The sequence below is a fragment of the Mobula birostris genome, chromosome 29 (genome assembly GCF_030028105.1).
Source record: "Mobula birostris isolate sMobBir1 chromosome 29, sMobBir1.hap1, whole genome shotgun sequence".
Classification (NCBI taxonomy): Eukaryota; Metazoa; Chordata; class Chondrichthyes; order Myliobatiformes; family Myliobatidae; genus Mobula; species Mobula birostris.
Genome location: NC_092398.1, coordinates 5,215,925 through 5,242,718, shown reverse-complemented (window position 1 = coordinate 5,242,718; position 26,794 = coordinate 5,215,925). Strand labels below are relative to the sequence as shown.

At 44.9% G+C, this 26,794-nt stretch overlaps 1 protein-coding gene across 3 annotated transcripts in view; it reads right to left on the bottom strand.

The window, feature by feature from the left end:
* Positions 1–26,794, bottom strand: part of LOC140189928 (polycomb protein SCMH1-like) — a 219,880-nt gene that overhangs the window by 15,225 nt on the left and 177,861 nt on the right. For all 3 annotated transcript variants that reach the window (XM_072246274.1, XM_072246275.1, XM_072246276.1), the window contains 5 exons: positions 16,378–16,625; positions 14,229–14,358; positions 9,263–9,463; positions 5,067–5,255; positions 3,082–3,282 (listed from right to left, as the gene is read on the bottom strand). In XM_072246274.1, coding sequence (XP_072102375.1) covers positions 3,082–3,282; positions 5,067–5,255; positions 9,263–9,463; positions 14,229–14,358; positions 16,378–16,625 — 969 coding nt within the window. The remainder of the gene's footprint in view (positions 1–3,081; positions 3,283–5,066; positions 5,256–9,262; positions 9,464–14,228; positions 14,359–16,377; positions 16,626–26,794) is intronic.

Here is a 26,794-nt window from a genome sequence, read left to right as displayed (position 1 = left end):
AATACTCTTGTTAGCCACCGTTGTGTCATCTTTCCTTTAGAATACTTCTTCCTCTTTGGGATGTATATATATTCTGTGTCTTCCAAATTGCTTCCAGAAATTCCAGCTATTTCTGCTCTGCCATCATCCCTGCCAGTGTTCTTTTCCAATCAATTCTGGCCAACTCCTCTTTCATGCCTCTGTAATTCCCTTTACTCCACTGTAATACTGGTACATCTGTTTTAGCTCTCCTTCTCAGACTTTATGGGTGAATTTGATCATATTATGATCACCTTCCCCTAAGGGTTCTTTTACCTCCAGGTCTCTAATCAATTCTGGTTCATTGCACAACACCTAGTCCAGAATAGCTGATCCCCCAGTGGGCTCAACCAGGATCTGCTCCAAAAAGCCATCCCGTAGGCACCCTAGAAATTCCCCCTCCTGTAATCCAGCATCAACCTGATTTTCCCAATCTACCTGCATATTGAAGACCCCCTTGACTAGTATAACATTGCTCTTTTGGCCTTTATTTTCTATCTCCCATTGTAATGTGTAGGCCACACCCTTACTGTTTGGGGGTCTGTATACAACTCCCGTCAAGTCTTTCAGTCATGATTCCCTGATGCCTGCAACATCATACCTGCCAATCTGTAACTGTGCTGCAAGTTCATCACCTTATTCTGCATAGTGCGTGCATTCAGATACAACTCCTTCAGACCTGATTTCACACCTTTCAATTTTGTCCGCCTTTTACACTGCCACTCATCCTGTTTACTGCAATTTTGCCCCTCAACAGCCTCTCCTCAATACACATTGCCTGTTTGTAAAACAGCTACCTCACCTTCAGCACTATCACCCGCCCTTTCTTCGACAACTTTTGCATTGAAATATAGCAGCTCAGGACACTATTCGCACCATGCTCAACCTTTTGATTCCTAACATTGTCTGGGGTCTTACCAACATCTGCCTCCACACCCTCTCCACTAACTGTTCTGGCACTCTGGTTCCCATCCCCCTGCAACTCTAGTTTAAACCCCACTGTGCAGCATTAACAAATGTTCCTGCTAGGATATTAGTTCCCCTCCAGTTCAGGTGCAAACCGTCCCTTCTGTACAGATATCACCTTCCCTGGAAGAGAGCCCAATGATCCAAAAATATTATGCCCTTCCTCCTACACCAACTCCTTAGTCATGTATTGAACTGTATAATTTTCCTAGATCTGGCTTCACTAACACGTGGCACAGGTAGCAATCCTGAGATCGCAACCTTGGAGGTCCTGCCCTCTAACTCCCTGAACTCCCTATGTAGAACTTCATCACTCGTCCTACCCATGTCATTGGTACCTATCTGGACCACGACTTCTGGCTGTTCACCTTCTCACTTAAGAATGCTAAGGTCTCAGTTTGAGATATCCCAGACCCCTGGCACGTGGGAGGCAACATACCATCCGGGAATCTCATTCTCGCTCACAGAACTTCTCGTCAATTCCTCTAACTAACCAATCCCCTCTCACCACAGCATGCCTCTTCTCTGCTTCCCCTTCCCTTCCGAGTCACAGCGGCAGACTCGTGCCAGAGACCCACCCACCGCGACTTCCCTCTGTTAGGTCAGCTCCCCCAACAGTATCCAAAGTGATATACCTGTCATTGAGGTGGATGGCCACACAGGTGCTCTGCACTGGCTCCTTAACTTCCTTTCCCTTCCTGACTCACCCAGTTTCCTGTGTCTCCTGCACCTGGGGTATAATTACCTCTCTATATATAGGCATCCGTGAGACCATGATTTGCGCCTCGGAAGGATTCCAAGACACAGGCCTGGGCAAGGTTGTATGGAAGACTGCCAGTTGCCTATGCTGCAAGTTCCCCTCTCCACGCCACCGATGTTGTCCAAGGGAAGGGCACTAAGGCCGATACAGCTTGGCACCGGTATCATCGCAGAGCAATGTGTGGTTAAGTGCCTCGCTCAAGGGCACAACACACTGCCTCAGCTGAGGCTCGAACTAGCGACGTTCAGATCACTAGACCGACACCTTAACCACTTGGCCACGTGCCAACACACACTTCTCCATATGTCCTACCTATCACCCCTTCAGCCTCTTGAATGATCGGGAGTTCATCCAGCTCCAGCTCCAACTCCTTAACACAGTTTGTTAGAAGCTGCAGCCGGATGCACTTCTCACAGCTGTGGTCGTCAGGGACACTGGAGGTCTCCCTGCCTTCCCACATCCCGCAAGAGGAGCATTTCACTATCCTGCCTGGCATCTTTACTGTTCTAGCTGAGCAGATATAAAGAAGAGAAGGGAAAAAAACTTGAGCTTTTTTTCCTTTGCTTTCTCTGAGTGAAGCCTCTCTTCGCTGAAGCCTCAAAGAGTTAAGGCCTCAAGATCACTCTGACTCTGCCCACTCAGATGATGGCCACTGCGCTTGCCCCCTGCCTTCCTTTAACTTGCTCTTACTAATCAATCTCGAACGCCGATTGATCGCTGGTCAATGCTCCTTTTCACTGCCGCGATCTGCTGCTGCCTTTTCCTCCTCGGGCAGTGGATCGGATTGAAGATCCCTCCTGTTTAAGCTTCGATGTCCAGACTGGCCGCTGGTCAAAGCTCTTTTCCTCTGCGTTGGATTGTACTGCTGCCGCAAGGACAACAAATTTCACAACGACTTGTCGGTGATATTAAACCTGATTCTGATATGGCACCAGTTGAAATCACACCGACATTCAAGTAGCTTTCTCCTTAAAATACAGCTCAAGACGGACAGATGTTAAAACATTACAGCACAGTACAGGCCCTTCAGCCCATGATGTTGTGCCGACCTTTTAACCTACTCTAAGATCAATCTAACCCTTCCCTTCCACATAGACTCCAATTTTCTGTCATACGTGTGCCCATCTAAAAGAGTCACTTGAATGCCCCTTATCTACCTCCCTCTACCACCACCCCTGACAACGCATTCCACGCATCCAGCTCTCCATGTATATAAAAAAGAAACCTCCTCCTGCTATCTGCCCGACGTTTGCCTCCAAACTCAAGGTTACGCCTCCTTGTATCGGCCATTTCTGCCCCTGGGAAGAAGGATGAACAGCGGGTCACCGGGGCGTTACCTCCAGAACTGAGACGGCGGAATGTCCCCGCGCTGTTCTGCGTCAGGCTCATCGAGTGTTGTAGAGGTCGATAGGCTCGGAACTCTCTGGAATTCCTACTCATGGGGCTGGAGGGGGTTACGGAATTAAGGGCGGAATCCATGGGATCCAGACGGTACTCTGTGGGGCCTGGGTGACCATCCTCCAGGATAAAGGGCTCACCTGGAAAAATAAATCCCCAAATGTTACAGCATTAGACATTGACACCACCCAGGTTATGCTCTCATCTCACTACTGCCATCAGGAAGAAGGTACAAGAGCGTCAGGACTCACACCACCAGGTTCAGGAACAGTTACTACCCCTCAACCATCAGGCTCTTGAACCAAAAGGGAATAACTTCACTCAACTTCACTTGCCCCATCTTTGAAATGTTCCCACTATCTACGGACTTACTTTCAAGGACTCTTCATTGCATATTCTCGATATCCTACAAAAAGTATTGGATTTGGGCCAGTATATCGCGGGGAAAGCCCTCCCAACCATTGAGCGAATCTCCATGAAACATTGTCACAGGAAAGCAGAATCCATCATCAGAGTTCCTCACCTTCCAGATCATGCTGTTTTCTCACTGCTGCCATCAGGAAGAAGGTGCAAGAGCCTCAGTACTCTCACCACCAGGTTCAAGACCAGTTACTACCCCTCAACCACCAGGCTCTTGAACAAAGGGAGATAACTACACTCACTGGTCCATCCTTTGAGATGTTCCCACAATCAATGGTCTCACTTTAAGAACTCTATCTTATTATCTCATGTTCTCATTATTTATTTCTATTTATTTATATTTGCATTTGCACAGTTTGTTGTCTTCTGCACTCTGGTTGATCTTTCATTGATCCTGTTGTAGTTACTATTTATTAGATTTGCTGTGTATACCCCGCAGGAAAATGAATCTCGGGGTTGTATATGGTGACATATATGTACTCTAATAATAACATTTACTTTGAACTCTGAAAAGCAGGAAACTAGTAAGCTAAACTGGAACAAATGAAGCTTCCTAAATAATATTTGCTGTCTTGTTCAATCTTGATTTTACAAATGTTTGAACGGATGCTGATCAGGTTTTGGTAATTAGGGTGTAAGTGATGCAACTGGATGGTGGGGTATTTCATGTGTACCTTTTAATTTCTCTGTCGGGTCCCTGAACACCTTTCTTGGCTGACCCATACTTCCCTGGGGAAAGTTGAATGGCTGTTTACTGAAACTACGGACAGCTGCCTTTTTTTTTTGAATTGGCATTAAACCAAATCTTGCAAAAATTTTCTTAATATTTAATGAATTTCCAAAAGCATTTACATGCACAAACAGAATCAAAACCCAGCCTGGAAAACTCTGTCCGTCTGTCTCGTTGCAAGTTGCACAGGTAGCTGGCACGAAGTGGTCACTTTCGTAGTCGGTGTTGTGGCTGGCTAGGCTGGCTTGACCGAATTCCACCTGCCTCTTCTCCATCCAGTTCTGCATCCTGTTTGTATTCCGCGAAGTTTATTTTAAAATTTTATTTAGAGATACGGCACGGAACAGGCCCTTCAGTCCCAATGAGCCATGCCGCCCAGCAACACACCTAGTTAACACTAGCCTAGTCACAGGACATTATCAATACTCTTCAGAGACTGTCTGTCTGGTGTCAGTGGTCGCATAACCAGGACTTGTGATGTGCACCAACTGCTCGTACGACCATCCACTGCCACTCCAACGGCTTCACCTGACCCTGATCTGGGGCTAAGCAGGTGCTACACCTTGCCCAAGGGTGACCTGCAGGCTAGCAGAGGGAAGGAGGGCCTTACACCTCCTTTGGTAGAGACTTATCCCCACCCCACCGGAATTGAACTCCGACATCCCGAGCTATAATAGCGTCACGCTAACCGCTATGCTACTCTGGCAGCCCACTCGTGTTTGGAATCAAAACGTAGCCTGAAAGATCCTATATCTTTGCCGGTTTCTCAGTTACCTGGCATGAAGCGGTCACTTTCGTAGACGGAAGAGTTGTGGTTGCCTGGATTGCACTGGCTGAAAGGCTGGTTCCCAAAGAGATTGTCGCACCGGAGGCTGTGGCAGAGCTTCTCCAGGAAACGCAGTGCATACACGACACTGTTCACCGCTGGCAGGTTTAGCGTGTGCTGTTCGTGGTCAAATGTGGCTAAGGGAAAGCAAAAATGCAATTAATTTTCAAGAACCTCCATCTTAAAAGTTCTGCTCCGCCGACATTTTACTCCACTGTCCTCAGCACTGAGGCTGTGTCATGTCCCGGCTGCTTCGGGCCTAGTGTCTGTGAGCTACACAGCGATATTCCCCTCTGCGTGATAAACTGAGACTATGGGCCTAGTGTCTGTGAGCTACACAGCGATATTCCCCTCTGTGTGATGAACTGAGACTGTGGGCCTATTCTGGCTGCTCTGGGCTTCAGATTTATGGACTAACTTTCATTCTGAATCCTGATGTTTGCTTTATTGTTAGCATGATTTGTTTTTTTTTTCTGTTTATCTGCACATTGGGTGTTGGTCTTTTTTTAAAATTGGGTTCTTTCGAGTTTTTTGTTTCGCAGCTGTCAGCAAAAGAAGCTCAAGGTTGTATAATTTATATATACTTTAATAATAAATGTACTGAACTTTGATAACAGGAGCAAGGAAATGTATGCATTACCAAATGTAATCAGATTCCTGAGGAAGGCTGTGACATTTCCCCATTTATCATCCACTTAACTAGAACAGACTATAGCTGATCAGTATTGAAGACTGCAAAAAATTTGCACAAAAATTGCACAAGAAAATGAATCTCAAGCTAGTTCATGGCAATATACTTGCTGCTGTCTGTAAGGAGTTTGTATATTCTCCTCACGACCGTGTGGATCTCCCCCCAGTGCTCTGGTTTCCTCCCATGTACCAGGTCTGGAGGACCTAAATTATAATGAAAGACTGAATATGCTAGGGCTTTATTCCTTGAAACATAGAGGTATACAAAATTATGTGGGGTATAGATAAGGTAAATGCAAACAGGCTTTTTGCACTGAGGTTGGATAGGACTAGAACTGGAGGTCGGATAGGACTAGAACTGGAGGTCATGGGTCAAGGGTGAAAGGTGAAAAGTTTAAGGGGAGCATGAGGGGAAACTTCTTCACTCAGAGATTGGTGAGAGGGTGGAACGAGCTGCCAGCACCAAGTGGCACCTGCGAGCTCGATTTCAATGTTTCAGAAAAGTTTGGATCGGTCCATGGACGGTAGGGGTATGGAGGGTTACGGCCCCGATGTAGGTCAGTGGGAGTAAGCAGTTTAGATGGCTCGGTATGGACTACATGGGCCTGTTTCTGAGCTGTACTTTTCTATGACTCTTTGACATTCTGAAAGTGTACGGGTTTGGATTAGTGAGTTGTGGGCTTGCTGCGTTGGCGCCGGAAGCATGGCGACACTTGTGGGCTGCCCCCAGCACATCCTCGGGCTGTGTTGATCATTGACGCAAGTGACACATTGCATTGCTGATCTTTAGTCTCTAACATATTTGAACCTCGATAACAAACTTAGTGCTAACTCTACCAGAGGGTACGAGGAAAAGAAAGGGCTGCCACGGAGAGTGGTGCGTCACAGCTCCGACAGCCTGGGTTCAATCTGACCTCTGGAGCTGTCTGTGCGGAGTCCGCATGTTCTCCCCACATCCTGTGTTGGATTTCTTCTGGTGATTTGGCCTCCTCCACGTTCTAAAGGTGTACGAGTTGACAGGTTAGTTGGCCCTCTAGTGGTGGGGGCAGGAACTACAGATGTATGTAGACTAGAACATGCATGCATGGGATTAGGGTATGCATTCAGACGGTCCACGAACCAGTCCTCATCAGTGGATCAGGGGTGGAGAGGGTCAGCAACTTTAAACTCCTCAGTCTTATTAATTCAGATGACCTGTCCCAGGCCAAGCATGTAAGTGCAATTATGAAAACACAGCAGGAATTTGCGAAGATTCAGCATGACATCTAAAACTTTGACAAGCTTCTATAGAGGTGTAGTGGAGAGTGTATTGACTGACTGCATCACAGCCTGGAATCAAAAATCCCACAATATGTCATACGGCCCAGTCCATCACGGGTAAAGCCCTCCCCACCATTGAGCACATCTGCACGAAATGCTGTCGCAGGAAAGCAGCAACCATCATCAGGGACCGCCACCATCTAGAACATTCTTCTCACTGCTGCCATCAGGAAGAAACCACAGGACTCACACCACCAGGTTCAGGAACAGTTATTATCCCTCAACCATCAGGGTCGTGAACAAAAAGGGTTCTTCACTCAACCTCAAGATTAAAATGTTCCCACGACAAATGGACCCACTTTCAAGGACTCTTCATCTCATGTTTTCAATATTTATTGCTTAATTATTTATTATTATTATTTCTTTCTTTTTGTATTTGCAGTTTGTTGTCTTTTGCACACTGCTTCAATGCCCAAGTTGGTGCGGTCTTTCACTGATTCTATTATGGTTATAATTCTATAGATTCATCAAGTAATAAATGAATCAAGTAACAAGAAAATGAATCTCGGCATTGTATGTGGTGATACAGTATATATGTACTTTGATCATAAATTTACTTTGAACTTTGCATTAATGTAAGTGGGTGCCTCTTGGCTGGCACAGTCTTGATGGGCCAAAAGGCCTGTTTCTGTGCTGTATGACGTTGTGGTCCCCAGATCCCACTGCAACACAGCATGCTGTTATCCCTCTCCATCAGCTCAAACAACAAAGCCCACGAGAATGAGGGGAGATTTGATAGAGATATACAAAAACATAAATGATACAGATAGTTGGGTGGCCGGGTGGAGGTACGTCTCTACCAAAGGAGGTGTAAGGCGCTCCTCCCCTCCGCTAGCTTGCAGGTCCCTTGGGCCAAGGTGTAGCACCTGCTTAGCCGCGTACCGCCCCCCCCCCCGCCCCCACCGAATCAGGGTCATGTGAAGCCATGGGAGCAGGTGGTAGATGGTCATATGAGCAGATGGTGCATATCACAAGTCCTAATTACATGACCACTGACACCAGGCAGATAATCTCTGAAGAGTACTGATAATGGTTGAGGGGGATCACCTGTCTTGTGAAGACACTGCCCAGAAGAAGGCAATGGCAAACCACTTCTGTAGAAATATTTGCCAAGAACAATCATGGTCTTTCCTCAACCCTGGTTGCTGTAGAAAGACCATGATCGCCCACGTCATACGACACGACATGATAATGGTGTTGATAATAGATAGGGTAAATGCAAGCAGGCTTTCTTCACTGAGATTGGGTGTGATTAGAACAAGAGGTCATGGGTAAAGAGTGAAAGGTTATTAGATTCAACTTTACTGTCATTGGGCTGAGTACAGATACAAAGCCAATGAAATGCAGTTAGCATCTGACCAGAAATGCAAAGAATAGTGTTATTTACAAAAATAACTGCGAATAAAAAGTGCTACAGCACACAAATATAAAAGTACTGAGAGAGTACAATATGGGTGCAATACTGCTGAGTGCTGTGATGTGAGGTTCAGCAGGGTCACAGCCTCAGGGGTTAGGTGTTTAAGGGGGAACCTGAGGGAGGATTTCTTCACTCAAGAGGGTGGTGAGAGTGTGGAACGAGCTGCCAGCGCCAGTGATGGATGCAGGCCCGACTTCAACACTGAAGAAAAATTTGGATAAGTACATGGATGGAAGGCTATGGTCAGGTATGGGTAAATGGAATTAGGCAAGACCATAGTTCAGCATGGACTAGATGGGCCGAAGGGCCTATTTCTGTGCTGTAGACTCTATGACTGACAACCAACCAATGTGCAAAAGACAAACTGTGTAAATAAAGCAGGAGCAGTGCTACCATTTCCAACCTTCAGAATGGTTTTCTTGCAGGCATTTATAATGAAAAATAAAATACAAAAGAATTTTATGAAAAACTATATATAAATTAAGACTGAAATACAACCAACGTGAAAAAGACACACTGTGCCAAAAGAATACTGAGAATATGAGTTGTAAAAGAGTCCTTGAAAGTGAGTCTGCAGATTGTGGAATCAGTTCAGTGTTGGGGTGAGTGAATTTATCCACACCGGTTCAGGAACCTGATGGTTGTAGAGTAATAACTGCTCCTGAACCTGGTGGTGTGGGACCTTAGAGATACACAGACCAGACAACGTTTCCTCACCAGATATGACCTCCCCGCCGTGACCTTGCTTCAGGAAGGAGAAGACCACTTTCTGATTGTGTGCACAGTCTATGCAGGCCTGGACTGCCTGCTGCAAGACGACAGAAGCCCGAGCCGGTCCAAAGTGATCTGGTAGTTGCTGCAGTTTTTTCCTGTCGAGGTGGGGTCCTGGGTTGCCGCTTTTGTTCAAGTAAACACATACTGGATGGGGATAGAACAACAGAAAATGGCTGGTTATGTTACATAGCATACAGTTAGTGCTGTCAACAAAACTGCAGGAAATTCAGGGTTCACCACCCCTGGGTGAAGTAGGGATCCTGGTATTTACAGCTTATTGGTAAGAGCACAATTATATTGTACTTAAGACCATTATATATAGGAGAATTAGGCCATTTGTATGTTCCATTTCATCAAGGCTGATCCATTTCCCTCTCAGCCCCAATCTCCTGCCTTCTCCTCGTAACCCTTCGCGCCCTGACCAGTCAAGAACCTATCGACCTCTACCTTAACCAATGCCCAATGACCTGACCTCCACCGCTGCCTGTGGCAACAAATTCAACACTCTCTGGTTAAGGGGACCGTGCACAATTCTGATTTGATGGAGACGGACGTGAGAGTACGGAGGAACATCTGGAAAACTTCTGAAATTCCCGCTTCGCTGCCGCTGCTACTGTGTGGTAACCGGAATCTCCGGAGCTGAAGGCCCCAAAATCCTCGGCTTTGCGTGTTTCAGCAGCCGGGGTGAGGTCAAAGGCGCTTGGCAGAGGATGGTGCTCGGGAGGCTGTATCGGAAAGGCTGGTCGGAAGCTCAGAGTTTTCGGACGGATGGACTTAGTGTCGGCTGTGGTCGGCTGCTTCCAAGGCATCGGCAAATTGACGGTATCTGGAGGTTTACGGCAGGGAGTTTCTCCCTTTTGCCGCCTGCTATCGGGGACTTGGGAGTCAATCGACTCGGGGACTTTTAGAGATTATTTTTTTTACTGTGCCCATGGTTTGTTCTTCATCAAATTATGGTATTGCTTAGCACTGCTGTAACTATATGTTATAATTAAGTGGTTCTGTCAGTGTTAGTCTTTGGTTTGTCCTGTTTTCTGTGATATCACTCCGGAGAAACATTGCATCATTTCTTAATACATATATGCATTTCTAAGTGACAATAAAAGAGAACTGAGTGTTCTCATAAACTAAAAAAATAAATTCCTCTTCATCACTGTTCTAAATGTATGTCCCTCTGCTCTGAGGCTATGCCCTCTGGTGTTAAAATGTGGAAGTACAGGTATAAATGGAAATTCCATATCAGCACGGAGGTGCAATCATACGGAAGGAGCTTCCGTATCTTCACTTAGCTCAAGTTCAAGTTTACTTGTCATTCAACCGTACACACGAAACAACAGTCCTCTGGAGCCAAGGTCCAAAACACAATACCGCAGTCACACACAGCACAAGGCACAGATAATTACGATAGCATGAAAATATACAGTTACAGACACCCCTTACCCGAAATGTTATGTTTCTTCTTAATAAAGACAAACTTGGCATGGGCTTACATTAGAACATTTTAATACTGAACTGCCGTTCAATAGTGAACACGTGCGACCCATTAACCATTGTAGCTTCCGGTTCCATCTGAACCACTTGCATTGCCCACTGGGAACTGAAGTTCTTTATTATACACACTTAATGACATCCTCCCCCTTGAAAGAAAAACAAACACAATACCATGTCCTCATAAACCTGCAAGGAACAATGATCCTTTCCAACAAAGAGATCTACATACTGTAGCTGGTCTCTTTTCTTTCTCTTCCTCGAATTTTCAACTTAAATTGTAATGAGCAACTACAGTCCCACATCCACATCAACTTTCAATCAGTCTCTGAAGTGGTTTAACGATCCTTTTTGCTCTGAAATCCAGATTTCAAAACAGTCAGGACTGCACGGTAACATAGTGGTTAGCACAATACAGTACCAGTGACCCCGGTTCAATTCCTGTTGCTGCCTGTAAGGGTTTTGTATGTTTTCCCGTGACCCTATGGATTTCCTCCCATGGTCCAAGGTTGCACCAGTTGGCAGGTTAATTGATCATTGTATACTGCCCCATGATTAGACTAGGGTTAAATCAGGGGATTGCTGGGCAGCATGGCTCGAAGGGCTGGAAGCGTCCCACTCCATGCTGTATCTGAATAAATAAACACATTTCAGATTCTGGAATATGTACATCTACATCTACATAATGAGATACCTTAGGGAGAGGACCCAAATCTATAGACAAAATCTATTTACGTTACACACACAGCTTATACATATATCCTGAAGATAATGTTCTATAATATTTTTCAATAATTCATTCCAGTCTGAGGAAATGTCAGCCACCTCGGGTTGGTAATGTGTTAGTGAGAATAGCCTTCAATCTTCTGAAGAAGGCCCTGTGATTTCTATCTTCCTTTGTTCCAGAGTATGTAATGGCTAAGGAGTGGGTTGGATTAAAGATTCAAGGCTAGAACAGGTAACAAAGCAAAGGGGAAGGCAGTGTTAGAAACCATATTTTTAAACTATACTTTTTATAAGATTTGTACTTTTGAACAAATTCATGTACTTTTCACACTGACTGGCAGTATAGCAGCTAAATTAACGGTTTATCACCTTTCTCATTTTTCATTGGCTAGGTATCGGCACAGAAATTACTTTAGTCAGAGAGTGGTAAATCTGTGGAATTTGTTGCCATGAGCAGCTGTGGAGGCCAAGTCATTGGCTGCATTTAAGGCAGAGATAGATCGGTTCTTGATTAGCCAGGGCATCAAAGGGTATGGGGAGAAGGCAGGGGAGTGGGAACGACTGCAAGAATTGGATCAGCCCATGATTGAATGGCGGAACGGACTCAACGGGCCAAATGGCCTACTTCTGTTCCTATATTTTATAGTCTTATTTCCCATATGATGTAATTGCTTTAATTATGTAGCCTATTAACTACTTCATATCTACCAAAGGAAATTCCCTTTTACCTATAAAAGTGATGGATTTTTCAGAAGCACCATCTTTAATCTTCTGCCTTAGCATTAATTTCCCTCTTAGCATAATTTTTCAGCTCTTTATTTAGTTTGTTCAGTATTTGTATGTTTGTTTGTACTCTAAAATAAACTGAAATCTTGGAATTCAAACTGCTCGCCATTTTTGACTCACAGAAGAACCCCAAGGAACGGAAATGAAATGGGGATCCAACAGCAGTGAAGTGATTGGAATAAACTTTTGAAGAGCTTTACTCCAAAGCTCAAAACACACGTCAATAAATAACCTTAACGTGACTCAACATCAGATTTAGTAATGTTGATCACTCGGATGATGTAAAATTTGCTCTTCTATGGCAGTGGTGCAGTGCAAAGTCATAAAACTATTTTAAACTACAGAAATCAATAGTGCAAAAAAAATAAGAAGGTAGTGTTCATGAACAATTCAGGATTCAGATTTATTTATCGTGTGTACATCGAAGATTGGGTGGGGTCACCTGTCTTGTAAAGACACTGCCCAGAAGAAGGCATGGAAACCTAGTACCGTCGGAAAATTTGCCAAGATAAATCATGGTCAAAGACCATGATCGCCCAGGTCATTCGACACGAAACATGATGATAATGCCATTGAAAATACAGTGAAATGCATCATTTGCATTAACGACTAACATACCCAAGGATGCTCAAAATGCGATCTATAAATTTGCTGATGATACAACTACCGTTGGCAGAATTTCAGATGGTGACGAGAGGGCGTACAGGAGAGAGATACATCAGCTGGTTGAGTGGTGTCACAGCAACAAACTTGCACTCATCGTCAGGAAGACTAAAGAAGTGACTGAGGATTTCAGAAAGAGTAAGATAACAGAGCACACACTGGTCCTCATAATGGGATCAGAAGTGGAGAGAGTGAGCAATTTCAAGTTTCTGGGTGTCAACATCTCTAAGGGTCTATCCTGGACCCAACATATCGATGCAGCTACAAAGAAGGCACGACAGCAGCTATATTTCATTAAGAGTTTGAGGTTTTTACGTCACCAACAACACTCGCAGATTTCTCCAGATGTTCCATGGTGAGCATTACAACTGGCTGCATCATCATCTGGTATGGGGGGGGGGCAGAGTGCTGCAGAGCATCGAAATAAGTTGGAGGAACTCAGTAGGTCGGGCAGTAGGACTGTCCCTTATGAGTCCTGATGAAGGATCTCAGTCTGAAATGTCGACTGTTTATTCTTCTCCATACGTGCTGCTTGACCTGCTGAGTTCCTCCAGCATTTTGTGTGTGTTACTGACACACTGACTCCTTTGTCCACTCAACTTTGCTTTCAGCATGGATAACACTAAAACAGACTTACTAACTGTCGCTTATCTGAGGGGCATTGAACCAAGCTACTGATGCTGCCTCAGACAACTGCAGTGTAGAAACCCGATAACACATTTCAAAGAACTTGTAATCAAGGATATTTTTGAGGCAGATCCAAATCATAAGCATTTTCCTTCAATTTGAATGGTTAATGTTGTGAGACAGTACAATATAACGCACATTAATTTTAAACACAAGAGATTCTGCAGATACTAGAAATCCAGAGCAACACACACACACACACACAATGCTGGAGGAACTCAGCAAATCAGGCAGCATCTGTAGAGAGGAATAAAGAGTTGACAGTTTGGTCCGAGACCCTTCAATAGCACAGTCTCTCTTGAGTCCTGATGAAGGGGTCTTGGCCCGATACGTTGACTATTTCTCTCCCCGTGGATACTGCCTGACCTGCTGAGTTCCTCTGGTGTTTGCTGTGCATTACATTGACAATTTAGATCCCCACTCTCACACACGCCTTCTTTTCTCTTTATCTCCCCTTCCCTTTTTAGTTCCAGGATCCTTGCTCCAAAATTCCATCTCCGTTTCTCTCCCCGTGGACGCTGCCTGACCTGTTGAGCCCCTGGGGCTTTGCTTCACGTACCTGTTGGAGACTGCATGATGGCTGTGCTGGGGATTGTGGCTGCATCTTGGGGGACTGTGCTGGTGTCGGGCTCTGGGGTGCTGGTGGTAGGGGAGGTCGGGACTGGGTTCTGCAGGGCACGTGGTTTCCGCTGCAAGAGCAAAAAGTCCATTAGAGACGCGCAAGGGTCACTAGTGAACTCCAGCGCAGGAATCGCAATTCAAACAAAACTAAAGACTTATTACAAACACAAGAAAATCTGCAGATGCCAGAAATCCAAAGCAACGCACACAAAATGCTGGAGGAACTCAGCAGACCAGGCAGCACCTATGGGGACAAAAGTAAACAATCAACGTTTCAGGCCGATTCCTTTCATCAGGACTGGAAAAAAGACATGAAAAGTCAAAGCAAGAAGATGGGGGGTGGGACGAAAAAGTACAAGGTAATAGGTGATAGGCGAAACCCAGAGAGAGGGAGGGGTGTGTAGTAAAGAGTTGGGAAGTTGATTTGTGGAAGAGACAAAGGAATGGAGAGGGAGGAATCTGATAGCAGAGGAGGGAAGACCATGGAAGAAGGGGAATGGGGAGGAGCACCAGAAGGAGGTGATGGGCAGGTAAGGAGATAAGGTGAGAAAGGGAAACAGGAATGGAGGAATGGTGAAGCAGTGGGGAGGGGGTGGATTACCGGAACTTCAAGAAATCGACGTTCATGCCATCAGTTTGGAGGCAACTCAGACAGAATATAAGGTGGTGCTCCTCCAATCAGAGTGTGGCAGAAGATTGTCGGAATGTTTGAGTTTACCCAAACTCAGTTAACCATCTTTCTGGTGGTATGCTAGTCGCATTGCTCTTCTCTGGCTTGATTCATCTTGCCAGAGCGATCGTTCCTAATTTTTTTTCCCAGTTAGTATGTTAGTAAAATATTTATTACATATATTAACCAGAAAAACTAACAAGAACCCAAGCAAGCTATACGGAATCTTGATCAACAGAAATCACATTTGATACCCAGAAGAACTCGGTCCGAGTTTCACTCAATAGGACCCACGACGACCCAACAAAGAAGGGTTGGCATACTACCCTGAAATACACCCTGGAGCACGTAGGAACTCTGGACATTAACATTACTGTGCTAATTAAAGTATCCCAAATTGAATAAAAGTGATAAATACAAAGAGAGCTTAATAATCTCAATGATCCCACATGTAAAACAAAATAAAAACCCAAACAAACAATTAGACATAAAAGGTAAACAATCCAAGGACAACTCATACCAACAAGGTGCCACTGAGAAAATACAGTCCACATACTAACAGGCTTAAAAACGATCCTGGGTTGTGACAAGATGAACCAAGCCAGAGAGAGCAGTGGGTCTAACCTACCACCAGAAAGATGGTCAGCTGAGCTTGGAAGACTCAACCATTTGGACAATCTTCTGCAATGCTTGAAATGTCGGAACCTCGCAGTGTAAAGTGCTCTTGGGAGTCCTTGTCCAGGATCCCCTGAGGCAGGGGTTGACGGACCCAACGCTTAATGGTACTGGTCCCATGGCATAAAGAAGGTTGGGAAGCCTTGCCCCAACAGTTAACATGCAGGTTGAGTCTGTGGTGAGGAAAGCAAATGCGATGTTAGCATTCATTTCAAGAGGACGAGAATACCTTACGGGCACAAGAGATCCTGCAAATGCAGGAAATCCAGATTAACACACACAATAATTGCTGGATGATCTTTTCTCGCTGCTGCCATCAGGTAAAAGGTACAAGAGCTCAGGACTCGTGCCACCAGGTTCAAGAACAGTTACTATCCCTCAACCATCAAGCTCTCGAACAAAAGGAGATAACTACACTCACTTGCCCATCCACTGAACTGTTCTTACAACCAATGATCTCATTTTAAGGACTCTATATCTCATGTTCTCATTACTTATTGCTATTTATTTACATTTTCATTTGCACAGTTTGTTGTCTTCTGCACTCCGGTTGATCTTTCATTGATCTTGTTATAGTTACTATTCTATTGATTTGCTGAGTATGCCCACAGAAAAATGAATCCCACGGTTTTAGGTGGTGACAGATACGTACTCTAGTAATAATAGTTACTTTGAACTTTGAACATTGACACAAGGCTGCTTTGAATATAACAGGCTGGGCAGGTCTGTTAACGTGACCCACCTTGCTCCCTGGTTTTGGGCCTCGCTTCTTTGGGATCTTCAGCGGTTCCACAGGCTTGGCAGTGGACGAGACGGCGCGCTGCATTTCCGGCTTGCTGTCGCCCACCTGCCCCACTCGGCTCCGCTTCCTGCCCGGCTTCCGGCCGCGGTGAATGGCCAGCTGTTCCGGCGTGCTCTTCACTGAAGTCTGCATGCTATGCTTCTCGGGGTCCCCTTCCTGAGGTGCCGGCAGGTTCTTCGGAATGATGGCTGAGGTGAGACAAAACACACAGAATTTCATTAGGGATTAATCTTAATTAAGCCTTTTACTCCAGTCAACCAGCAGGATCCTACTAAGCAGGATTCCGGAGATGGAAAAAATAAACACAGAACAAATGCAGGATAATTAGGACCACTTTGTCGAGCACCTTTGTCCCATCCATCACAAAAAGCAGGATTTCCCGGTAGCCACCCATTTCAATTCAACTTCCCACTCTGACATATCTATCGATGGCCTCCTCTACTGCCACAATGAGGCCACACTTGGGCTGGAGGGTCAAAACCTCATACTCTGTCTGCATAGCCTTCAACCTGATGACATGGACACCACTTTCTCCAACATCCAGCAATTAATCCCCCCTCCTTCTTCATTTTTTTTTCCATTCCTCATTCACCCCTACTCTTCTCCCCTCCCCATCAACTCCCTCTGGTGTCCCTTCTCCTTTTCTTCCATGGTCCATTCTCCTCTCCTTCAGCCCTTTACCTGTTCCTCCTATCCCCTTCCAGATTCTTACCTCATCCCCCCTCCCCACACACCCACCTTTCCCCTCACCTGATCTCACCTATCACCTGCCAACCTATCCTCCTTCCCATCCCATTTTCTCATCCTGGCTTCTGCATCCTTCCTTCCCAGTCCTGATGAAGGGCCTCAGCCTGAAACATCAACTGCTCATCCCCCTCCACAGATGATGCCTGATTTGCTGAGTCCTTCCAGAATTTTGTGCTTGTTGCTTGGATTTCTTGCATCTGCAGAACCTCTTGTAAACAGCTTATTCCTCTCCACAGATGCTGTCTGACCTGCTGAGATCTTCCAGCATTTTGTGTGTGTGTGTGTGTGTGTGTGTGTTGTGCAAGATTCCCAGTATCTGCAGAATCTCTTGTGTAACAGGACAAAGTGTTGCTTTTGGTCCACGTATCAGTGCTGAGTAAATACCTCTCAGCTTTGAGAAGGAAAATATATCGGAATCAAAATTAATATCACCAGCACATGTCGTGAAATTCCTTATGTGGCAGCAGTACAATGCAATCCATAATAATAAAAACTGTAAATTACAGTAATAAGTATGTATATATTTTAAAAGTTAAATTAAATAAGAACAGCAAAAGTAGAACAAAAAATAGTGAGGTAGTGTTCACGGGTTCAATGTCCATTCAGAAATGGGGCGGCAGAGGGGAAGACGTGGTTCCTGAATCATTGAGTGTGTATCTTCAGGCTCCTGTACCTCCTTCCTGACATGTTCTGGGTGGTGGGTGGATGCCACCTTTCTGAGGCATTGCTCCTCGAAGCTGTCCTGGAGACTACGGAGTCCAGTGCCCATGATGGAGCTGAATCAGCTCACAACTTTCTGCAGCTTACTTCGATCCAGTGCAGTAGCCCTGCTCCCACCCCACCAACCCCTCGTACCAGATGTGTCTGCGCCCTCGAAAAAAAACCTTCACCTACACACCTGGAAACAGGCCCTTCGGACCAAACTGTCCAACTGACAAAGGCACCCAATAAGCTGGTCTCAGTTGCAGGCATTTGGCTCATTTACTAACCGGTATCCTAATGAGTTGCATCACGGCCTGATTATCACTACCCTTTGACCATCAGGCTCCTGAACCAGCATGGATACCATCACGCACCTCAACTCTGAACTGATTCCACAACCTACAGACTCACTTTCAAGGACCTCAGTACTCATGCCCTCATTATTGTTATTTATTTCGTTTGTTCGTTAGGTGCTGTGTCATATGACATCATTATGTGTTGTGCCATATGACATCATCATTATCTGCTGTGTCGTATGACATAGGCAATCATGGTCTTTCCATGACCATAATTATTTCTTGGCAAATATTTCTACAGAAGTGGTTTGCCATTGCCTTCTTCTGGGCAGTGTCTTTACAAGACGGGTGACCCCAGCCATTATCAATACTCTTCAGAGATTGTCTGCCTGGCGTCAGTGGTCGCATAATCAGGACTTGTGATGTGCACCGGCTGCTCGTACGACCAACCACCTCCAGCCCCCATGGCTTCATGTGACTCTGACTGGGGGCTAAGCAGGTGCTACACCTTGCTCAAGGGTGACCTGCAGGTTAGTGGAAGGAAGGAGCACCTTACACCTCCTTTGATGGAGCTGTATCTCCATACCACTACCCATACTTAATTGCACAATTTGTCTTTTCTTTCCGGAAGGGCCTACTCCATGTTGACCCTTAATAAATATGTAAATAAATAACTTTGTTCAACAGGAGATAGAGAGGGGAAATTACAGATCATGTCATCTTACCAAGAGCATTTTCCAAACAGAAGAATCAAATTTAATTTAATTAATACTCTCTAACTAGTCTGGTACTGAATCACATGAATAAAAGACCATAGCCTTCTTTAGCTACAGGGTGGTGAGTCTGTGGAATTCGTTGCCACAGGCAGCTGTGGAGGCCAAGTCACTGGGTATATTTAAGGTGCAGGTTGATAGGTTCTCGATTAGTCAGGGCACGAAAGGTTATGGGGAGAAGTCATGAGATTCGGGTTCAGAGGAAAATAGATTAGCCATGATGAAAGGGCAGAGCAGATGAGCCAAACATCCTAATTCTGCTCCTATATCTTATGGTCTAATATCTTAATATAAGGCATCCATTAGTCTTGCAAGACCATGGATCTGCGCCTGGAAAGTCTTCACTCTCCAGGGCGCAGGCCTGGGACCGGCAGTTGCCCATGCTGCAAGTCTCCCCTCTCCACGACACTGATGTTGTCCAAGGGAAGGGCAAGGGCCGATACAGCTTGGCACCAGTGTCGTCGCAGGGCAATGTGTGGTTACGTGCCTTGCTCAAGGACACAACACGCTGCCTCAGCCAAGGCTCGAATTCGTGACCTTCAGATCGCTAGTCGAATGCCTTAACCATTTGGCCACGTGCCCACTCTTCTAATACTTAAAGTGGTTAATTTGTAATTATAATTTCATTACTTCCAAGGAAAGAAATATTCTGTGGTACAGCATTCTTAAAATCTTCTAGTGTGCTAAACTTAAATGCAATGAAATAGTTCAAGGTAATAACAGCTGGTAACTTCACATCTTACATACTGTAAATCAGCAAAAAGAAATACACAGTTAAAAAGCAAATTAGTTAAAATTTCAATTCAGATCTGAATCTGAATTTCTTTTTAAATATCCCTATAGGAAGACAGTTCCTTTTTGTTTAGTGCAATAGATTCAGAACACTTTAAAAACATCTGAATCTTTTTAAAAAGCATATTTAGATATTTAATATCAGGTTTAGTATTGCTAGCATATGTCATGAAGTTTGTTAACTTTACAGCAGCAGTACAATGAAATCCATGATAAATAAATATAGAAAACAAGAGGTATATTACATGTGTGTATATGTATGTATTAAATTAAAGTTAAAGTCTGTCTCGAGCCTTATAGGCTCATCAGGCCGGTACCTATGCCAGTTTCCGTGGCGTGAAGCGACTGAGAGCATGAGACTTCCCCCCCCCACCCCACCTTCGGATAGGACGCCAGTCTATCGCGAGGTTAACCCCCAGCATTTTGCCAGTACCCACTTTCAGCCGGGTGGACTGGAGCAGTGTGTGTGGCTAAGTGCCTTGCTCAAGGACACAACACGCTGCCTCAGTGAAAATAAGCAGGGCAAAAATAGAAATAAAAAAGTAGTGAGGTAGTGTTCATGGGTTCAATGTCCATTCAGAAATCGGATGGCAGAGGGGAAGAAACTGTTCCTGAATCATTGAGTGTGTGCCTTCAGGCTCCTGTAACTCCTCCCTGACAGTGAGAAGCAAACTAGTCGAAATTTGGTGTGTCAGAATACTCACCTAAAACTTGTTCTGCGCATCGCGAAGCAATCCCAGATCCTGGTTCACTTTTAGCAGATCGGTGCCACCGGGTAATCATCCGAAAACGAGCAGACTTCTGCGTAAATCAGCTGCACTGTCACTACAGAGTGCCAGGACGGGCCTATAGCAGTGCTTCCCTACCTTGCTCCGAGTTACCAGGACGACAGACTATTTACTCTTACAAAATTCTGCGTCGCCTTGGAAACACCGTGAAAATGAAGATTCCACTCCCCTCTGCACGGTGAGAGTGCCTTTTAACTAAATTAATTCCCAAAAGGTAATAAAATCTATTGGAGCGTAACACACTAAAGAGTACACTGAACATAAACTGCTGCAGGATTTTTTGAAAGTCTGCTGTCAAACGAGTGCCAGAATCCCTCTGAACGAAATAAGCAAGAGTTTCTGCAGATGCTGGAAATCCAAAGCAACACTCACAATAAGTTACTATTTCTTATTACCTTAAGCTATTTCACTGCATTTAACAGTAGGACATCAGAAGATTATAAGGATGCTATACAACAGGATATTTACTCAAACAACAGGAATTCTGCAGATGCTGGAAATTCAAGCAACACACATCAAAGTTGCTGGTGAACGCAGCAGGCCAGGCAGCATCTGTAGGAAGAGGTGCAGTCGACGTTTCAGGCCGAGACCCTTCGTCAGGACTAGGCCAGGACTCTAGTCCTGACGAAGGGTCTCGGCCTGAAACGTCGACTGCACCTCTTCCTACAGATGCTGCCTGGCCTGCTGCGTTCACCAGCAACTTTGATGTGTGTTGCAGGATATTTACTCACTTATTTATAGACATATAATACTGAACAGGTCATTCTGGCCCGTAGAGCTGCTCTGCCCTGCAATCCCTTGATTTAATCCTAGCCTAATCACAGGACAATTAATAGTCATAGTCATACTTCATTGATCCCGGGGGAAATTGGTTTTCGTTACAGTTGCACCATAAATAATAAATAGTAATAGAACCATAAATAGTTAAATAGTAATACGTAAATTATGCCAGTAAATTATGAAATAAATCCAGGACCAGCCTATTGACTCAGGGTGTCTGACCCTCCAAGGGAGGAGTTGTAAAGTTTGATGGCCACAGGCATGAATGACTTCCTATGATGCTCTGTGTTGCATCTCGGTGGAATGAGTCTCTGGCTGAATGTACTCCTGTGCCCACCCAGTCCATTATGCAGTGGGTGGGAGACATTGACCAAGATGGCATGCAACTTGGACAGCATCCTCTTTTCAGACACCACTGTGAGAAAGTCCAGTTCCATCCCCACAACATCACTGGCCTTAAGAATAACAACGACCAGTTGTTTGGACTGTGGGGAAAAAACTGGATAACTTGAAGAAACATTTGCAAAGAACAATCATGATCATGGGAAGACCATGATCGCCCACGGCATGTAATGAGCAAATGAATGCTTGGAAAATGCCCTTGCTAAGACGACATGACCAGCAATTTCCTGTCGCTGGAGTACGGCTGGAGGTAGTCAGCATCTGCGGAGGGCAACAAACATAAGAAAGCGCTCAGATTTATAAGAGCTGCTACTGTAGATCAAAGCGAGCTCCGACAAACCCGAACACAGTCCTGAAAGAACAGAACTTTCTTCGGCTGCACGCCAGCTTGTCCATTCCCTTGGCGACACAGGAGCCTGCAGGTGCTGGAATCGGGAGCCGTAAAGAAAAGGGAACTCAGGAGAGTCAGGGAGCAATCTGTGGAGGGAGCGAACAGTCGACGCTTGAGGTTGAGACTCATCTTCCGGACTTTCACACCGTCACAGACCATATGGCACAGGGGCAGAATCAGGCACTTGGCCCATCCAGTCTGCTTCGTCATTCCATCAAGGACTCATCTCATGTACTCAATATTCATTGCTTACTTATTTATATTATTGATTCTTCATTTGTTACTACACGGTTTGTTGTCATCTGCACTCTGGTTGAACACTCTAGTTGGACGATCATTCTTTGATTTTGTTATAGTTATTATTCTATAGATTTGTTAAGTATGCCCACAAGAAAATGAGTCTCAGGGTTGTATATGATGATATACATGTTCAAAGGTTCGTCTTATTGTCAAAGTATGCGTGTACGATACAACTCTGATATTCATCTTCTCCAGATAGCCACGAAATACAGAAAAACCATGGAGCCAATGAAAGGGAAAACGCCAACCCCCCCGCCCCCACATGAAAAAGAAAAAGAAACAAAACTCGCAATCCCCTTTGATAACGTACTTCAATAAAAAATTTACTTTGAACTCACGTCATGATTTTTTTAAGGCAGCTGTATATTGCAATACATAAAATTACTACAGTACGGTGTAAAAGTCTTTGGCACCCTAACTGTATACATGTGCCTCAGACTTTTGCACAGTTCTATACATATAATTTACGTATATGCGTTTTTTGCTTTTGAGTGCTTCTTACATGATGCTAAGTTTTTCTTAACTTTTTTGCTGATATTTAACTTGTTCCATTGCACTTCTGCCTGTATGGACTTGTGCATCTGACAATAAACACAATGTTGACTTGACTCAACTCGACTAATGCTGGCATGAGCCCAGTGGGGCCCAACGATCTGTTTCTATGCCACGTGTTTCCAAAATCACAGACTGGCAGCAGGGAGAGGCTGACTGAAGCTGTGATCAGTTCAGGTTCCTTCTCTGTAGAAAGGCTTTAGAGCACTCCACTGTTATCCAAAAGTTTTTGGGACGGTGGTGAATATTTGGAGCTCAGGTTGAGGCGTTTGATGTTGTAGCTTGGCAATTAGATTCCAGGCATTTCATCGCCAGTCAAGTTGACATCCTCAGTGCGCAGTTGATGGTGTTTCTCTCTGGGAATGCTCATGTTTATATCAGCACCTGGTCGCTTGCCCCAGCCCTGATTGGCTACCCCTTCAGGTGACCTTTGAATTCCATTGGCTCGCGTTTCTTTGGCCCTTAGAGGTGATACAGACACCATCTACGAACCCATAAGAGCCAAAGAAATGGATTGAGTTTCCATACTGACAACTGATCAACTGATTGATAAGTATATAAAGGCCAAGCATTTGGAGGACACACCACAAATCAACAGCACACTGATGATGTCTCCTCCTATGGTGATGAAATATTTGTAAATGGATTGCCAAGATTGGAGAACAACTCAACCCAACCACACTAAGATAAGTTTGTACAGGCACATGGATGGGAGCGTTACGGAGGGGTCTAGGTGCAGGTGGATGGGAGTAGGCCGAAGATCAACTCGGCATAGACTAGATGGGCTGAAGGGCCTGATTCTGTGCCAGAGCACTTGATAATATCATATTCTAATGACATTTTCTCCATATGTGTCTTATCAGGGCTTAATCTTTCTTTAAGATGAGCTTTAAAATGTCATTTCCAACCAGACATCCGTCCCAGGAATTCTTCATTTTGGGGCGGGGTCTCTTTTTAACAGAAGCCACCCTTGTGAAAAGTGCCCAGTTGTTTTCCATCCAGACCACTGGATGTAAATTCAATTTCCAATTTAATGAACCACATTAATGCTAATTGCACTGAATGAAATAATTCAACTCAGCTCAAAGCTTCTTTGACTTAAACCACTATGAAAACACAAATTATACGCTCTTTTACATAAGTTGCTTCATGCGAATGCTTCTATGAAATAATTAGATTGTTCCTTAGAAGAAGAGATTACTTTGAAAGAAACATTTAAAATATAGGCATTACATCCTGGTAGCGATGTCCAAGGACACGGTTCAAATCCTAGCACAGAATTTGGAGGAGTTAATGTCAATAAATTAGACATAGGAACGCACACAAAATGTTGGAGGAACTCAGCAGGCCCGGCAGCATCCATGGGGAAAAAGTACAGTCGATGTTTCGGGTCGAGACCCTTCGGCAGGACTGGGGGGAAAAAAGGAGATTTAAAAGGTGGATGGGGAAGGGGGAGTGGAGAGAGAAACACAAGGTGGTAGGTGAAACTATGATGGGGAGGAATGAAGCAAAGAGCTGGGAAGTTGATCGGTGAAAGAGGCTCAGGGCTGATAGGAGAGTTTACCAGGAGTTCAAGAAATCGATGTTCAGGCCATCAGGGTGTTGGCTACCCAGACAGAATACAAGGTGTTCAACCTGAGTGTGGCCTCATCGCAACAGTAGAGGAAGCCGTGGATAGACATAACAGAATGGGAATGGAAAGTGGAATTTAAATGGGGGGGGCACTGGGAATCCTGCATGTTCTGGCGAACGGAGCAGAGGTGCTCGACAAAACAGTCTCTCAGTTTACGTCGGGTCTCACCGATATACACACTGGGAGCACCAGACACAGTGTATAACCCCCAACAGACTCACAGGTGACGTGTCGCCTCACCTGGAAGGACTGTCTGGGGCCCTGAATGGTAGTGAGGGAGGAGGTGTAGGGGCAGGTGTGGCACTTGTTCTGTTTGCAAGGGTAAGTGCCAGGAGGGAGATCAGTGGGTAGGGGCAAATAGACAAGGGAGTCACGTAGGGAGTGATCCCTGTGGAAAGCAGAATGTGGGGGGGGTGGGGTGGAATTGTGCTTGGTAGTGGGATCCCATTGGAGATGGCAGAGTTCCGGAAAATTATGTGCCGGACGCAGAGGCTGGTGGGGTGGTAGGTGAGGACAGGAGGAGGCCTATCCCTAAATCATCCTTCCCGTTCCCAGTTTCGCCTGTGTTTCTCTTTCCCCTCCTTCACCTTTTAAATCTACTCATCTTTTTCCTCCAGTCCTGCCGAAGGATCTCAGCCCAAAATGTCGACTGTACTTTTTTCCACAGATGCTGCCTGCCTGCTGAGTTCCTCCGGCAGCACACAAAACGCTGGAGTGCTGGAGGAACTCAGCAGGCCAGGCAGCATCTATAGAAAAAAGTACAGTCGACATTTTAGGCTGAGATCCTTCGGCAGGACTGGAGAAAATAGATGCCTCAAGGCACACAATGATTCAGGAACAGCTTCTTCCCCTCTGCCATCCGATTTCTGAATGGACATTGAACCCATGAACACTACCTCACTACTTTTTTATTTCTATTTTTTTGCACTACTTAATTAAACTTTTTGATATACATATACTTACCGTAATTTACAGTTTCTATTATTATATATTGCAATGTACTGCTGCTTCACAACAACAAATTTCACGATATACGCTGGTGATATTAAACCTGATTCTGATGGAAACACTCTCTCTGTGTCCTTTCTATCCAAGATAGAACTGGACAGCACAGTACAGGTCTTTTGGCCCACGATATTCAAAGTTCAAAGTAAATTTTATTTTCAAAGTACATACTGTCTTATGTCACCATATACAACCCTGAGATTGATTTTCTTGCAGGCATAATTGACAAATCTGTAGAATAATAACCATAACAGAATCAATGAAAGACTGTCCAACTAGGACGTTCGACCAGGGTGCAGAAGACAACAAGCTGTGCAAATGCAAAAGAAAAAATAATAATAAATAAATAAGCAATAAATATCAAAAACATGAGATGAAGAGTCCTTGAAATCCAGTCCATTGGTTGTGGGAACTCAAGATGTGCCAACCTACTCCAAGATCAATCTAACCCTTCCCTCCTACAATGCTCTCCACTTTTTCTTTCACTTAGGTAACTCTTAAATGTCCCATTTCTTTTGGTATTTGGTAGGTTTCAATGAGAACCGCTCCCTGCCCCCCGCCCCCCCCCCCCACATATTTCTGAACCTCACCGAGTACAGGCCCAGAGACATTAAACACTCCTCTCATACAGTCATAGAGTACAAAAACACAGAAACGGGCCACAAGGCCAATCCCGTTCAATCATGCTGAGCCTTTCATTTCTGGTAATTAAATCAATCTGGAATGAAAACCTTGTATCACTAACAGTGACCGCAAGAACGCCAAAGTTCAAAGTTAAAGGTAAGGGGTGGGAAGTTCAAGGGGGATATTAGAGGAAGGTTTTTTACTCAGAGAGTAGTTGGTACATGGAATGCAGTGCCTGAGTCAGTGGTGGAGGCAGATACACTAGTGAAGTTTAAGAGACTACTAGACAGATATATGGAGGAACTTAAGGTGGAGGGGTTATATGGGAGGCAGGGTTTGAGGGTCGGCACTACATTGTGGGCCGAAGGGCCTGTAATGTGCTGTACTATTCTATGTTCTATATTAATTTATTATCAAAGTATATATAAGTCACCATACACTCCCCTGGGATCAGGATGCCCTGGTGGCATGGTGGTTAGCACAATGCCCCACAGTACCGGCGATCCGGGTTCAATTCCCACCACTGCCTGTAAGGAGTTTGTACGTTCTCCCCGTGACCGTGTGGGTTTCCT